This window comes from Astyanax mexicanus, chromosome 5 (genome assembly GCF_023375975.1).
Source record: "Astyanax mexicanus isolate ESR-SI-001 chromosome 5, AstMex3_surface, whole genome shotgun sequence".
In the NCBI taxonomy this organism is placed as follows: Eukaryota; Metazoa; Chordata; class Actinopteri; order Characiformes; family Acestrorhamphidae; genus Astyanax; species Astyanax mexicanus.
The window spans coordinates 38,201,370-38,218,066 of record NC_064412.1 but is presented as its reverse complement, the minus strand read 5'-3'; the positions used below and the strand labels follow the sequence as shown (position 1 = coordinate 38,218,066).

Here is a 16,697-nt window from a genome sequence, read left to right as displayed (position 1 = left end):
AATACTTTTAACAGGAGTTTCCTAAATTGTCCCAAAAGACCAGAATTCCTAAAATAAACAATACTTTTAACAGGATTTTCCCTGTTCAGGAGTTTTTAAAATAATACTTTAACAAAAATTTCTTAATGTGTCCCAAAACAGCAGAGTCCCTAAAATAAACATTACTTCTAACAGAAGTTCCTAATTTGTCCGCAAACTAACAACAACACTTTAACAGGACTATCCTGATGTGCAGGGCTGGACTGGTAATCTGGTGTACCGGGCGTTTGCCCGGTGGGCCGACAGTCCTCAGGGGCCGATGCTGTTGGATTTTTTTTTGTCCTAAGAGACCGGCCCACAATTTAGATGGGGCAGCCCATTGGCCATTCTTCAATATAGACAGTGGACTGAACTAATCAGGATATAGGACGAAAGCGGCCCCACCCTCTCTCTGCGTGATCCGCTACGTTCAGATGTTCAGACGCCAGAAAGGAAAAACGGAGCTTTCTGAAAACGCTGATGTCACACAGCGAGTCTGCGCATGTCTGCTTTTTGTTTCGCATTAGTTCAGCAACACCAGCGAACTTGTATGTTTACAGCGTACTGTATATTTTCACACAGCTGATCCAACTAATGAACTAACTGCCCTCACTGACCCAAAAGCGCAGAATTACCCAGAACCAGCTTTAAATGCAGTAACACGTTTCACCCGTGTAGCTGAGACGAGTGATAGTGGCGTAGTTTAGGATTGCAGGACTTACTGTAAGCTATAATGAATGAAAATCCATTTAGCTAACTAGTTTGCTAGAAGCCGGATGTAGAGGATAGCTAGAAATGAGCACAACACTGGGTAGTGTTGGTAGTTTAAAGCAGTTTCTTAACCTTGGTCACTTAACTAAAATTCGGTTTGTAGCCTGATACAAATACATGTCACAGCTGTTTAAAGGAGGAAGCACCTTTGACCTGAAGAATTATAATTGAGCTGTTATATCAGAGAAATTCAGAAAATACATATTAGAAATGATTTCAATAAAAAGGTTAAAAAAACAAATGAACTACACAGAGCAGATACAAATTGTGGAGTTAGCAATAGACAATAAACTTCTGATATTTAATATGTTGATGATACATTATGCTTCTATGTAACCACACATACATAAATTACAAGTTGGTTGTGCTCCGCTAATTATGAGGGGCCGTTTTTTTGTCCCAGTCCAGTCCTGCTGATGTGTCGCAAAACACCACAATTCCTAAAATAAACAATACTTTTAACAGGATTTTCCTAGAGTGCCCTCAAACATTAGAATTTCTAAAATATATAATATTTTAACAGGATTTTTCTTGAGTGTCACAAAAAAGTATAAATCTTAAAATAAACTATACTTTTAACCAGAGTTTCATAATGTGTCCCAAAACACCAGAATTCCTAAATAAACAATACATTTAACAGGATTTTTCTAAATTCTCCCAAAGTGTACAATATTATCGGACCTGTTTAAGGTAAAGCAGATTTTTGTTATTGGGGGTGGCGCCCCCTGTCGGCGGACGGCCGCGCTGCGTTTGTCTAAATGCGTCACACTGTAAGTTGAAAGCAGGAGCAGAAATTGTCCCGACAGAGGCCAGGAGACCCAGTACAACTTAGCTGAGGGCTGCTGTTGTTTTTCTCACAGTCAGGCAGGCAGTCAGCCATGGTTAAACTAGCCTTTAACTCGGCTCTGAGCCAGAAAGATGTGAAGAAGGACGAAAAGGATGAAGCTCTGATTCCTCAGGAAGGGGTGAGTTCAGAAAGGCTGCCGGTCTGACCTGTTTTGTTGGCGGAGGAAACGTTAGCTGGGCAGCTTTAGCGAGGTTAACTAGGTTAGCTTAGCTTCCTCAGGAGGTCGCTTACTTCTTACCTAACTCTTCGCTAACTTACCGTGATCTGCCTGCTTATAACGACGTTCTTCGACACACACTACCTAATATAACTTACAAAAGATTAGAACATGTTTTTTTTAGTTACAAGAAACGTTGTTAGGTTGGCTAAACGTGTTTCCAAACGGTTTGTTTTCTGTTTTGAGTTGGGGTTAGTTAGGTTAACTGTTGGCTAGCTGTTTTTACCTCCAAACCGAAAGTGTTAGACTCGACTAGTTCATCTAAAACAGTGTGACTAGCTGTTTAGAATTAATATAAATATTTATATATATATTTTAGACATGTTTTAGATCTCTTCCTCTGCCTCTCAGAGCTCACAAACTCCATGAACAGGCTCGGCTCCTAAACATGAAGGCAGACTGTGGGGGAAAATGGCTGACTTCAGAAAATGCAGCTTGAGAGACGGCAAAGCCCCAGCTTAGGTTAAATAAAATGAGCAAAAAAAAAAAAACATCAATATTGGCTTTATTTAGGATTCATGTTGTTTTTAAGAAATGCCGTCTTGCTGGCATCCATTTAGATTCGTGCTAATTTAGTTAAAGTACAGAATTATTATATATAGGTTGTGTATATAACACAAGGCAGAGGTGTTGTTTTTGTTGTAAAATGACTTATTTTATATCACTGTAAATCCTCGACCACACACGTGCACTGGATGTCATTAAGCCTTTGCTCAAAGCTTATTTCTGTTTCAAAGCCGAGGTGCCAGACTGAGCTCGTCTGTCTAGCTAATGTTGTGGGAAATCTGCTAATGATGACTCAGTGTGATGTGGCCCTGTTTGGCATTTCACGCTGTAATATTGTGAAATATTTATTAAGTACAGATTCAGAGTAGGGAACTGGAAAGCTGGCACTTATTTTTCATACAGTCTGTTCCAAATGAACTAAGCTGAAAGGGGAAATAAGTAGAGATGAACTAAAAATAAAAGCAGATTTTTACACTCTCATAAAAAACAGTCATTGGTTATTAAAAATGATTATATTGGGTGTTATAAAGAACATGGATGCATATCATTATACTGTAGTTACAATTCAGTATACTGTGATGTATCGTGGTACTACTACTACTACTAATATCTATTATAAAATCCACACAGTGGCATCTGTTGACCGAGTTAAACACTGCCCTTAAGTGGTTGGGGATAGACACGACGGTAAATGAACCACTGTCTGCCACCAATCTTTACATGTTAACTAAGCAGAGATCACGTGATCAGAAATCGTTCACTATACAGCTCTGGAAAAACAATGAGATAATTTAAAATTGGTAGTTGAAAACCTCTGGAATATAATCAAAAGGAAGATGGATGATCACAAGCCATCAAACCAATCTGAACTGCTTGAATATTTGCACCAGGAGTGGCATAAAGTTATCCAAAAACAGTGTGTAAGACTGGTGGAGGAAAACATGCCAAGGTGCTGAAAAAACTGTTATTAAAAACCAGGGTTATTCCAACAAATATTGATTTCTTAATTTCTTACAACTTTATGAATATAGACTTGTTTTCTTTGCATTGTTTGAGGTCTATGTTTCTTGTTATTTCATTCATTTCTCAATTTCTGAGAATAAATGCTCTAAATTGCAATATTTGTATTTGGAATTTGGGAGAAATGTTGTCCTTAGTTTTTAGAATAAAACAAGGTTTATTTTACTCAAACATATACCTATAAATAGCAAAATCAGAGAAACTGATTTAGAAATTAAGCAAGTGGTCTTTTTCTATATAGAGTGGAGCTCTATTCTCTGTTGCATGCACACATTGAGAATGCCCATGTTGTGCTTACACTGGCAATGACAACTCCCTCATAAGTTGTGTGTGTGTTTGTGGCCTCTTGCGCTGTCGTGCTGCTTATCAACATTGATTTATGTCTGGTTAGCTCAAAGGCTAATCCAGCAAGCTAACTATAGAGCCATCCACTACTTTTCTCTTTTCACTCTATTTTCCCTTAAACTGTTGATTCACCACAGCTGTGCTGAATGCTTTCAGATGCTCTCTCTCACCCGCACACTCTCACTCTTTCTTACACAGGCAAAAAAGGCAATATATGCACCTACACTAGCATTTATAGCTTATATTAAAGCTTAGTTAAACTTAGTTACTCAGCACATTCCAGTGTTCTAATTTGAAAAGCATATAACTTCACTATTATTATAATCTAGATATTATAATGCAGTAAAAAGTCTAGACTGAATCTAGGCCTAAACCACACTATATTATTATTACTGGCTCTCTCCCAATTTATATGCCTATTTAGTAATTGCTTATCTTGTGCTAAAATGGTAAATTGTGATGTGTTTATTTTTTAATGCATCGGATTGGGACATGCTATCAAAATCAAAAGACTCTGGGGCATAAATGTGACGGGGTTATCCATAAAACTAATAGTTGCAATCAGTACTGTTTTTGAAAATTGCTACATTGTTGCAAAACAAAATATCTCAATACATTAACAATATTTTGTTACAGCCTACTGTGTTGTTTTTGTTAGTTTTAACACTCACACAGAAACCAGTCATTGGTCAAAAGGTTAGTATTTCCAAAGTGTGCTGTTTCTGTTTCACTATTAGTGTGTGTGTGTGTGTGTGTGTGTGTGTGTGTGTGTGTGTGTGTGTGTGTGGTCTCGTTTTGCTGAAATGTTATGGACTGTCTCCTGGCTCTCTGTCACACAGGTGATCAAAGCCTGGCTGAGCCTGTCTGGCCAAAGCTGATCCTCTAAAGCAGAGACCCCATATCCCCCCCTTCAAAATCTCCTACCAGTTTGGATCATTTTAACAAAGACAGTCTCTGTTAGGCCTAAGCTCTAATGTGTGTGTGTGTGTGTGTGTGTGTGTTTTTGGGAGCGAACCAGGCGAGTAAATGAAAGACTGGTGAAACTGTATCACATCAGTTGTTTGATTTTGGGAGCAGATTTAAGGAAGGACAGTACAAAGGAGGTGATCAGTCGGACAGTGTGGAAAGGTTCAGTGGATTGAACCAGATTTGTTTTTTTCCACTGCTGTTTCCTTTAACAGTTTGGAAAAATATGAGAGCCCACTTGCCTTGTGGTTGTGTGATGAAAAGCTTTCAAATGGCACCTGTAAGAACAGGCGACTTAGCACACAAAAATGAGCTAAATGAACATGATTTATTTAAGGTAGATGCTGCGGATGAGCCTAAGCATGTTTGGTATGTGAGACTTGCTTCTTTAGTTTAGAACCACAGATGCTAATCTAATAATGCTAACACTGGCCTTGGACAATTCGATCATGACAATAGCATATACCTTTGGGTTGTTTCTAAAGATATGTACTTATGAGCTCTAAAGTTGTAAACACAAGCTTCTGAGGTAAAATTGACAGAGAAATTACACTTTATAGACATTAGACATTGTGACTTGAGCATAATGGTACAGAAGCCATCTTTGAACACTCAGATGCATTTTGGAGTAGCAGGAAAGACTTGGTATATGAGACTTTCCCAAAGCTGTTATTTGAAACTTAGATAGGCAGTCTTTTCTTTGGTGTGGGGAGCAATGATACTGTTCCTTTCTAGAATTACATCATCATTATCATCATGGGAAGACTTGCTCCCTCAGGCTTCACGCCTGTAAACACACTTGTATTATCTCAGCATTTTCCACCTGCTGCTTCTCCAGAATGTTTTTGATTTGTTTGTAGATTTAGGAGGACCATTTAAGCTGTATTTATTGCTGTTTATTATTTTTTTCCCCAAATATTAAAGGCTTGACCAGAGTCATCACCAAGGTTCATGTTGTGTTTACTATGCCCTATCGTCATTACTTATACTTTATACTTCAGAATGTTTTTCAGGCTGGCAAGTTGCTTTTTCATGTGTTGTGCAAAAATCAACTCTTATTCATGGGCACAAATATCCCACAGTAAAAGAGACAAGATTACTTTTAGATTCTTTTATTTCGCTTTAAAATTATAAGGGTTCATCTGCAGTTGCAGTAGATGCAAGAGGTGCTAAGTGCCATGTGTGTGTTTTTTTTTTTTTTTTTTTTTTTTGTATTGTCTAGTCTAAAAGCTAACAATAGCCTTCCTGAACTTCCTGTAATTGAGCTGAAAGTTTGAACCATCTAGAAAAGTGCATTAGATCTGGACCGAGGACACTGCTTCTGGTCAGACCAAATTTTAGCGCTTTGGTTCAGACCAAATTGGAAAGTCTTGACTGTCAAGGCTTATGTGGAAGTGTGCTTTAGAACTACTTTTACTTTTACTTATACTGTTTATCTCCTAATGATTAAAAAAAGTGGTCTTTGACTCATAACGATAGTGAAACCCTTTTTGGGGCTGCACAATACATAGCAGCACTTACATTCTCTCATTTTTCTATCTAGATTACTTGTTTTTTCCTGTCTCTTTGGGTGACGGGAGGGGGGTTGGAATTCTTCCCGCATCCTTTTCTCAAAAGGCTTTGTCTAAAACATGACAGCCACACCTAAGCGTCATCTAAACTGAACATTCGCAAGAATATGCTGCTTTCACACATACAAAGGCAGTTACATGATTGTCACGATTTCAAAAATCTGGTATAAAAACTGAGACAGATTTAGGTTAAATAATGGCTTGTGTGATGAGTTAAGTAAACACACATGCTCTTTGCCCCTGATGTTCAGAGTCCCTCTAAGAGCATGGTCTCTGATCTGCAGCTTCTACCGTGGAGTTTTTTGCAGTTGCTGTGGCAGTGTTCTTAAAATTAATTGATTAACTGAGCCAAATCCGGAGCCATTGAGAAATATTGCCTCTATATTAACATACCATCATATATAGAACTTCCATATATGTAGATGACATCACATTCCCTTAAATTAGGTTGCACAGTATTGAAAAAATATGACATTGCAAGAATATTTCTTCTGAACAATGTATATTGCCATATTAAAATCTTGCCCCAACAAATCAATGATACTAACAATGGCTTTTGTATTTTGAAGATTTGTGTTAAATTATATTAGATAGATCTGACTGACTGGTAGATATGGCTTGGTAAATAAAAACAGTGCAGACCAGCCAGCATGTACGCATTTTGGATAACGGGATGCATTTTGACCTCCTAGAATTCATGTACTGTTCCATGTTACTGTTTAAAGTATTCCTGTCATTTGATCTTGCATTTCTCGCAGTTATTTCGGCCACACAGAATACTTAATTTTCACCCAACCGCGGAGCCTCGCCTCGGCAAATTTCGTGCTTTAGTTAAGGGAATTATTTGTTTGTCTGTGTGAGTGTACTCATGGCCACTCATGCTGTTTATTGCGTGTCCGGTTAGCAGAACCTCTAATCCAGCAAGCTACCCATCAAGCCATCCACTACTTTTGTCATCTTCATTTTCTTCCAAACTGTCGACACAGCGTGGCTGTGCTGAAGACTCTCTCTCACTCTAACTCTCTCACTTGCTCGCTCTGTCTCTTGCACACACACGCAAACGCTTGTACAAACTGCTAATGGGACATTTCCATGGTAGAATATGTAACTACACTAGCATTTATTTCCTCTATTAAAGCTCTCGGTTAAACTTAATTCTGCACATTACAATATTCTAAAAAAAAAAATATTAAACATCTTCCAGTCTTCAAGTATACTAGTGCATCTCAAACAATTAGAATATCATTAAAGAGTAAAAGTAATTCAGTTCAGAATGTGTAACTCATGTATTATATAGATATATTACACACAGGGTGATCTATTTTAAGTGTTTATTTCTTTTATTGTTATTGATTATGACTTGCAGCCAATGAAAACCCAAAAATCTGTGTCTCAGAAAATTAGAATATTATATAAAACCAATTGGTACTTTTTGCAGTGTGTGCAGTGTGCCAAGTCCTGCTGGAAAATGAAATTCCATAAAAGTTGTCAGCAGAGGGAAGCATAAAGTTCTGTAAGATTTTCTAGGAAACACTGCACTGACTTTGGACTTGATAAAACTTAATAAAAATGTCTCTATAACCATCACTGACCATCAGTAAATTTTACATTTCATTTGGAAATCAAGGAACCAGAGTCTGGAGGAAGAGTGGAGAGACACACAGTACCAGCTGCTTGATTGTGAAGTTTCATTCACATGTTTAATTACTTGAGAGGTCAAGTCTAATATCACTCCTTTTTGACTCCTCTCTTCATGTCTGTAGGATGTAGAGGAGGTTCTGCGGGTCAGGCAGCAGTCCCGGGCATTTTGTTGGTGCATGTGCCTGGGTTTGGCTCTCATGCTGTCTGGAGTTGTTGTCGGCGGAGCTTACCTGTACAGGTATTATATCCTAGAGGTGAGTCGAAAGTACTGCAAATTCACCCATGCACATATTTTTCCTGTATACTCAATCCACAGCCATTATTGGGTCTTTGTCTCTCTGTAGCTGTAGGACATTCTATAAATCATGTGAATATTTATGGACCAGACAGCGTCAAAAAATCTTCATGCACTTACGTGTGCATGTATAACAGTTTACGAAATGCAAACATACAAAAGTTATCCGTTGAACAAGAATCTGCACCAAACGGGTTATTTCTAAAAAACAAACAACACTAAAATTACCCCATGATTCATGTGATATCACCGGTGGTAATTACGACTTGTGCAGGTTAAACAAAGGGCCGCTGCTAAAGTTGGCGATGTTCTTCAGGAGCAGAACACGTACTTCTGTGGAGTAAATTACATTGAGGAACAGTACATGATGAAAGACAGCGCAGAAGACACTCCAATCTCAGACATGCGGGTGGATGAGCGTGTCCGGGTGCTGACCGAGGAGGAAGTGGCTCTTATCCATGTTCCAGTGCCGGAATTCAGTGACAGTGACCCCGCTGACATCGTTCACGACTTCAACAAGGTAAGATTAAGCAGATAAAGCAGTGGTTCCCTGTTAGGGTTGGAAAAATATTAAGATTTTGTTTTGCCAAGCTGTATCGATTTTTTTTTACATGTAAAAATTTGTGGCAGCCCCATACAGTTATATAGCAGTGTTGTACTCTTCAGGTCTCACTGAGCTGATGTAACTTTTCTTTTCCACAGATCTTATAAATAACAGTGAAAAGTTAATAATATTGCATTTTACAACATGTTTTAATAATTGTAGTATATCTTCTGGTTTACAGTATCACAGTATATTTAATCGTAAACCCTGCATTATGATGCATGTAAATCACCCATTTCTTGCCAATACACAACCCTATTTCCAACCGAGTTAATAAAGGGACCCCCTGCTCTGCACATCTGTAACACCTCTGATTCATCTAACTAGCTTATTAAAGTCAGTCTTATTTTTTAAAAACAGAATGTAACTTTAATTCAGGTTAATGTAAATAAATGATTAATTAACTTAATCAAGTATTGTTTTGTTCATGTATGAAATACTGTCACAATGTAGAGAACGTACCAGACCACTCTGCGTGTAAAGCCAATTTATATCTCCACATTGAACCTACGCCAGAGATTTCGCATACTCCACACCATAGCCTGATGCACACCTCCCCAGACTACATATCAGCTGTGATTGGACTGTTATGCCTCTGATTCTCAACCACAAATTCCCACCTTTGCAGTTTAAACTGTGGAGCGCCACAGAATCTCGCGCACACAAACGCAGATGTAGAAACCCGCACAGCTGCGCAACACACTCGCACAGGTTGCGCTGTAGGCAACACATTGACTGGACGCAGAAGTATACACCAGTCTTTAGAATGAGTATGTTGGATGTTGCAGGAATGCAACATGTCCCCTTCCAACTCTGGAAAACTACTGCTTTCAAAAATAGCAAATTGTAAATATCTTTTAACAACCTCTTTTTGAGTTGAAGGTGTTGTCAGAGCAGTAAAACCTTTAAAATATTAAGCAGAATATGTCCTCCAGAATACTGTCACGAAAGCTGTGAAAAAATTGTGTTTTGTTTGTGGAGGACAAATCTTTTTAATCAGTTTTTAAAAAGTCACTTTCACACGTTTCTTTCTCCCGCTATGTTCTTTTGTCCCTGTAGAAACTGACTGCCTATCTGGACCTGAGCCTAAATAAGTGCTATGTCATCCCTCTCAATACCTCCATCGTCATGCCCCCCAAGGACTTCCTGGAGCTGCTTGTCAACATCAAGGTAACTGTGGCAACAGAGGAAGCAGGGCCAAAACAGGTGTTTTTTCTCCTTTCATAATGATGCTGGACAGATTTGGAGCATGAAAATGATGGCGTGAAACTGTTCCAAACATACATTGAAGTCCAGGGTTTTTATTTTTTATTTTTGTGCAATTCACTGTGCAACCTTTTTATTAGGGTTCAAAATAATTTATGACCTTAACAAAGATATAGGAATCTCTCTGGCCTATGAGGTTTTGTTTGTTTGTTTGTTTTTTTAACCTGCCATTGTTGTGACACTGGTCTGAATCATATATTGTTCTCGTGCAGGCTGGCACCTACCTGCCACAGTCCTACCTGGTACACGAGCAGATGGTTGTTACGGAGAAGGTGGAGCACGTGGAGCAGCTGGGCTACTTTATCTATAGCCTGTGCAGAGGCAGAGACACTTACAGACTACAGCGCAGGAGCACCATAGCAGGTGAGCATGCATACACACACTTATGCACACTCTCTTGAGTGAATGCATCAATAGTGAAATTCTATGTTGACAATATTTTTTTTTTATAGTCGATGCTGTCAATTATGTCAATCATTGCAGCCCTAAATTATAGTAGCCAAAATGATCCCTGTTATCAGTATTATCATAGGGTTGTTATAGGTTCTTTTTTCACACTAAAATAATATCTGTAACATCACCAAGTTTGCCTGTCGAATGCCATGACCATTTTCTAAACATGTTAACTGCGAATGTGTTTTATTGTATCATTAAATTGCCTATTTAGTCATGTAAATATATAATAATTAATCACCCCCCTGCAGCTCTTAACACTGTACAGCAGTAAATGGGAGTTTTTAAAAACCATTGTTATTAAAGGCACATTAAGGATTATATTTTCTGTAGCAACCCATAACATGATAAGGATGTATCATCAGATATTAAAGGTCTCATTCCATCGTTTTTAAATTCATTTTAAAATGTCAAGTTGTGGTCTCTAGCATGAATAAATGCCACGTGAGCAGTTTTTTTGAGAAAATGTGCCGTGGGGATAGCTGCGACACCGCTATAGCTTAATGTTAACTCTTCCTTAGCTTTAGCTCCTAATGCTGTAGCCCAGGTTCAGTGTCGCCTGTGACACCTAACATCTCTCTGAGCAACTCGTATTTCTGAAGCTTTTCTTTTACTAGCTACTGCAGACAATGGGGTCTGAAGAACAGTTTTATATGAAGCATACATGTACAACTCAGAGAGACCAATTGTATTTCACAAAGAACAAGAAAAAGTAGATTTTAGCGTAGTGCTGGGCGATATAACGATATCGATTTGTTTCGCGATAATTTTTCCCTCGATGACGATGATAAGCCTGTGCAATAGAATTCGATAAACATTCATTTCCATTTCCGTCTAAGTGGCGCGGCAAACAACGAAAACACAACGTGTAATCAATCCAGAAGACGCTGGAGCAAATTAATAAATAGTTAAGAAAATTGTAATAGTTATTCTCATGCATGCAACAAAAAACCCTAAAGAATAGTGGAGTATGGCCCGACACACGCAAACAACCATAGTGTTTGTACTTTGGGAATAAACGGCCGCACTGTTCAGCACGTTTTAAATAAATTTTAAGTAAATTTTAAGCACTAAATGTAATTAATTCAATTTATATTAGGACCTCGGGGCAGGTGCTGCAAAAATGTGTATGTGGGGCGCGGATTAAAGGAAGAGGTTTTTTTGCGGAGCGGTAACAGGACAAAAACACCTTAAGAATGATGTCTAAATGACTTTCCTCTAATCTAATATAATTTAACATGGTTTAAGGATATAAAATAATTTCTAAACAAACGAACTTTTTAATATTGAGCTTATGGCCCAAGTGCAAAAACACAAAATCATTTATCATTTAGATTATCTGCCTGAACGCGAGCCCGAACCCGAGCTTGAACGCCAGCCTGACTCAGGCGCTGCATGAACTCGGGCCGGTCGAGAACACCGCTTTCCTCTCAGATTAGGCGGAAGAAAATGGTCTTTTTTTTAATGTAACAAATCACACTGTGATTTTTGTGATATTTCCCCAATTACAGCTCAGCTGCGCGTTTAAAGCTCAACGCATGAATTAATCGGTGCGCTGTGCGCCGCGCGTGCTCGCGGGGGATTTGACGCGTCTGTCAAGCAAGTTAATGGACCGTTTTGGGGGCAGAGATTAAGAAGTACAGCAGGTACATCTCAGATTTGTAGTTTAATGCTCTACTAAATTACTGGCTTTAAAACTGGCTCATGATATGGTCGGTTCTGGCTGGATTTTTTCCTGCCTACAGGCTGCATTTGACGGAAAGCAGCTCCTCAGTCAGACAACAGTGTCAGCATACAAATCGTGTGCGTTTCCTACAGGACAAACCATTTAAAAGTGCAGATAAACTCATTAAAAAATCACACAGTGTCTGTCTGGCTTAAAATACTTTTAATAAGGTACAGCTTTTAAATTAATAAATCAACATTCATTAAAAATCCGTGAGAAGTTCTGTATGCTAAATGACAAGCTAAGCTAATAAGCTAATAACATTTAATAATAACAGAAAAATAGATATGAATTTGGAAAATAACCAACTAAAGTGAGCTCAAAATACAATAATAAATATAATCTAACGAATTTCAAAATATAAATTAGAAATATTGAACTTCAATATTAAATTCAACTTCAACTACAAAAAACGCAAGGACCGATAGAACATAACGAACAGAAAAAAATAAATTTGAAATTGGAAAAAAAGTTCAAAATGCTAAAAGAAATAAAACCTAACGAATTTCAGAATATAAAATCTAAATATTGCACTGCAGCAGTACAAAAGCCTAAGTGCTTAAACAAACAAACCAAAAAACAGCCTATCACAAATCATTTTTTGAGCCCGACCCAGCTGAGGAAAAGGTGGGAAATCTTTTTTTTTCCGGCTGGGTCTTGGAAAACTTTGTGGTGAATTAAAGGGGCCGAGTTGCAATTTTTGTTTTACTTTAATCAGTTTTTAATCCGTCTTTTTAAAAACAAATATTCCAATATTGGCTGCCAATCAGTGCCCAATATTCTGAGCTCAAAAAACGCTATTCGGGCCAGCCCTACTAATCTAATATAATTTAACATGGTTTAAGAATATAAAATAATTTCTAAACAAACGAAATATTTAATATTGAGCTTATAGCCCAAGTTTTTTTTTCAGTCATGGAAAATTGGAAAAAATTGGAAAAAAGCCCGAGTTCATGCAGCGCCTGAGTCAGGCTGACGTTCAAGCTCGGGTTCTGGCTCGCGTTCATGATTAATTTGTTTTTTTTAAAAACTAATATTGGAATATTCGCTACCAATTACTGCCAAATATCCGGAGCTCAAAAAATGCTATTCGGGCCAGCCCTAATAATTATGGAGATACAGAAAAAAATATTGTGATAAAACTTCCATCACTCCCTTATTCTCTCACTAATAAAAACAAACCTTTAAGTGTGACACAAAGTGATTTGATTTATATCGTGATACATATCGATATCGACTGATATGGAAAACTATATCGTGATAAGATTTTTTCCCATATCGCCCAGCTCTATTTTAGCGTAATGAGACCTTTTAAGGAAACATGTTGAGTTTAAGCACTGTTTAAGCACTTCCCACTGCCATTATATATCCCATTTCCACACGCAGGGTTGCCAGGTAAAGACAGCAGCACACAAACATTGTGCTGCAGCCATGGTAACGGGCAAGCTGACTATTTTTCTGAATCCCTGAATTTTAGTAAGGTTCCTAAACATAGTTGGGTCATTTAAAAATTTCAAAATTTCTCAAAACTCTCCAGTGTTTGGTAGCCATTTCACACACTCACTCTCCTTTATTACTGTTCATTTACCTTCAGTTTTACTGATTATTACTAAGGTAGATCTAACGGTCATTCATTTTATCTTGGTTACTGTGAAACTGCATAATTTCTAGTATGTTGTAAGTCAACTTAAAGAACGGGCAACTTTGTGGAAGCATGAGTTAGAGCTAGGCAATATGACTTTTTGTTCATATTGTGATAAGCCTCTAAGTGTATTGTAGATTTAATCAACACACTGACTAGAAAGTGTAATTAGTGCAGCATATTTTGTAGTATTTATCTTTTGTGTTTAATTATTGTTTTTGAGAATCTGCTGCTACTGTGTGAAATTTCTTTAAATATTAGGATGCAATATTTTCATGTTGTCCAGGCCTAACGTTGTTTGTAATTAATAGCGATCAAGTTTATTTAACTGTTATTTAATCTAACAAAGAATGACCATTAATGAACACAACGTGTGCCCTTTTTAAATTTGTCCTGAACACAGTAAACACCCTCTACCCATCTGTTCTTCACAGGCATTCAGAAACGCGAGGCCCTCGACTGCCACAAGATTCGCCACTTTGAGAACAAGTTTGTGGTGGAGACCCTGATCTGTGAGCAGTAGAGCGACGGCGCCCCTGCCAGAAGCATTACAAACCACTTCTGACGAATTCTGCCGTGCAGTGCAGTGATTATATATGGGGCCCCGCCCACCTCTACTTCTTTCCTTTTAAAGCTCATCCTGTCTCCCATGTGTGGTGGTCTGCTTTGTGTCCCTTTTTTCTGTACAGCGAAGATGATAATGATGATGAAGCAAAGTGAGAAAGAATGAATGGAAGAGAACGAGACTAAAAGCCCTTTTAAAAGCTGATTGTGGCGCGTTTGAACTGTAAGTTTAAATCCCTTTCTGTTTCTCTTTTAGGATGGATTTAAATCTCCATGTTTGGTTGTTCGTTTGATGTTTTTAGTTTTACTTTTTGTTGCAAGCGTTCATTAAGGAGAACAGATTACGGGACATGATTTTTGAAGCATATTCTCATAAATTGGGGATATAAAGAATGTTTGTTAAAGTATATGTTTGATAAAGAGGCAATAAAATCGCTGTTTTGTCTTTGTTTAAACTGTGAAACTCTGTCACAGCCTAGTTCACCATATTATACACTGGAAGATATTAGATTACGATTATGTAGGACATAGCCATTAATGGACTATAAACATTTTTGTATTAGATATACTTTGTTTTTTAACTGGTTAAAATATTAAACCGGTGCTGAAATGTTTTCTTAAGACGTGGTGACGAACAGGGATGCTTTATTTCTAGGCTTCAACAAGCTCTAAGATGCACCAGTCAGCCATAACATTAAAACCACCTTTCACAGATTGTTTCCCAAAGTGTAGGCTGAAATTTACTGGCAAAGGAGGATGTTCCACAGTAAAGGACCCTTTATAAACTGGATCCTTTATAAAATGGCGCAGCTGATGTATCCTTTGCGGCGCTCGGTTAGAAAAAGGGTTAGGAAAATGGCACCAGGAACATTGGGCCAAAATATAAGGAAACTCTTCATAGGATGGATGTCAGCCTTGATTTGAATGCAGTTACTGCATAGGTCCCCCTTGTGCCAAAACAGCTCCTCTGAAGGGCCTCTGAAGGTGTCCTGTGGTATCTGTAGTCGTGTGGTGATACTTCCATAGATTGCATCAGTGAACCCTAGGCACCAATAAAGTGTAGCCAGGTAATGGCGATACCATGTGCATTACGATACAGGGGTTATGATTCAATATATTATGATATATTGTGATACTGTAAGCAAGGATGATATATTGTGATTGTGTAAAAAAAAAAAAAAAACTATATATTTTTTTAAATAAATAAAGTCAAGTAAAAGTCGCTGCTCTATTTGAAATAAACCAAGGTCTGACTCTAATCTATACATGTAAACTAATTAAAAAATTAACACTGTTATTGAAAATTATTTCAGTATTGCAAAACAAAATATCTCAATGCTTCAGTATACCAATATTTTCTTACCACCCCTATATGTCTTTCATTTCACCTGTCAGTGGTTTTAATGTTATGGCTGATTAGCCTATATAAGATTTAAAAGGAAGAGAAAATTCTAATTTCAGGCTATAAGAATTTCAGTTATTCGTGACAATGCAGAAATATTATGCGATACTTCAGAGCGCGTATGTTGAATGTGTATCTAAATTCTATCACAAATGTCTATAACTGTTGAACTCAAGTTGTATTGATCAACCAATATAATGTGTATAACATTTACATAATGCAAACAATTAAATGTTAATGGATTAACACAATAAAACCTGAACCACTGAATCTCTCTGTGCTTATTTTTTCCTTTCAGAAAAAGTTGATATTTTTTTCTTTTTTAACTTTAATACTTACAGGACCTGGTGATGTATACTTCTGTTTATTTAGCGGTGTTAATCACAGGGTTGCTACTGTTAAGTTCAAAAGGTTTCTAGATTACTTTTTATTTATTCCGAAATATTAAATCTCATAAATAACTCTCTCTCCTGTCTTGTGCACACAGCTGCTGCTCTGTTTTTTTTGTTGTTATGTTTCCCCTATTAAAGCTCTCAGTTAAACTTTTATTCAGCACATTAAAAAGCATCAAAACTACTGAGATATTATAATAAAGTAAAAAAAATCATACCACACTGCACAATTATTTAAAAAAAGCAAAAAAAACCCGCATTTATTATTATTTTAATCTTGATTAAGCTCAGAATATTGTGATTAATAAAATTTTAAGTGACTGACACCACTATTATAAACAATATATTGCATTTATTCATGTTTGCATTTAACCCTACATTACTTAACACTTTTTAACAAGAGCAAGTGTGATTAATTGCGATGAATACAATTTTAAAAGAACCCATAAT

At 37.3% G+C, this 16,697-nt stretch overlaps 1 protein-coding gene across 2 annotated transcripts; it reads left to right on the top strand.

The window, feature by feature from the left end:
* The first annotated feature begins 1,550 nt into the window (after positions 1–1,550).
* Positions 1,551–16,125, top strand: itm2ba (integral membrane protein 2Ba). Of its 2 annotated transcripts, none has more exons than XM_007248859.4 (6): positions 1,551–1,754; positions 8,026–8,157; positions 8,473–8,718; positions 9,862–9,972; positions 10,281–10,431; positions 14,324–16,125. In XM_007248859.4, the coding sequence occupies exons 1-6, from the start codon at positions 1,668–1,670 to the stop codon at positions 14,410–14,412; spliced, it is 816 nt and encodes a 271-aa protein (XP_007248921.1). In that variant the 5' UTR covers positions 1,551–1,667; the 3' UTR covers positions 14,413–16,125. The 2 variants fall into 2 exon arrangements, with proteins under 2 accessions (XP_007248921.1, XP_007248922.1); XM_007248860.4 differs by having other exon boundaries at positions 1,554–1,754; positions 8,515–8,718.
* Positions 16,126–16,697: the final 572 nt, after the last annotated feature.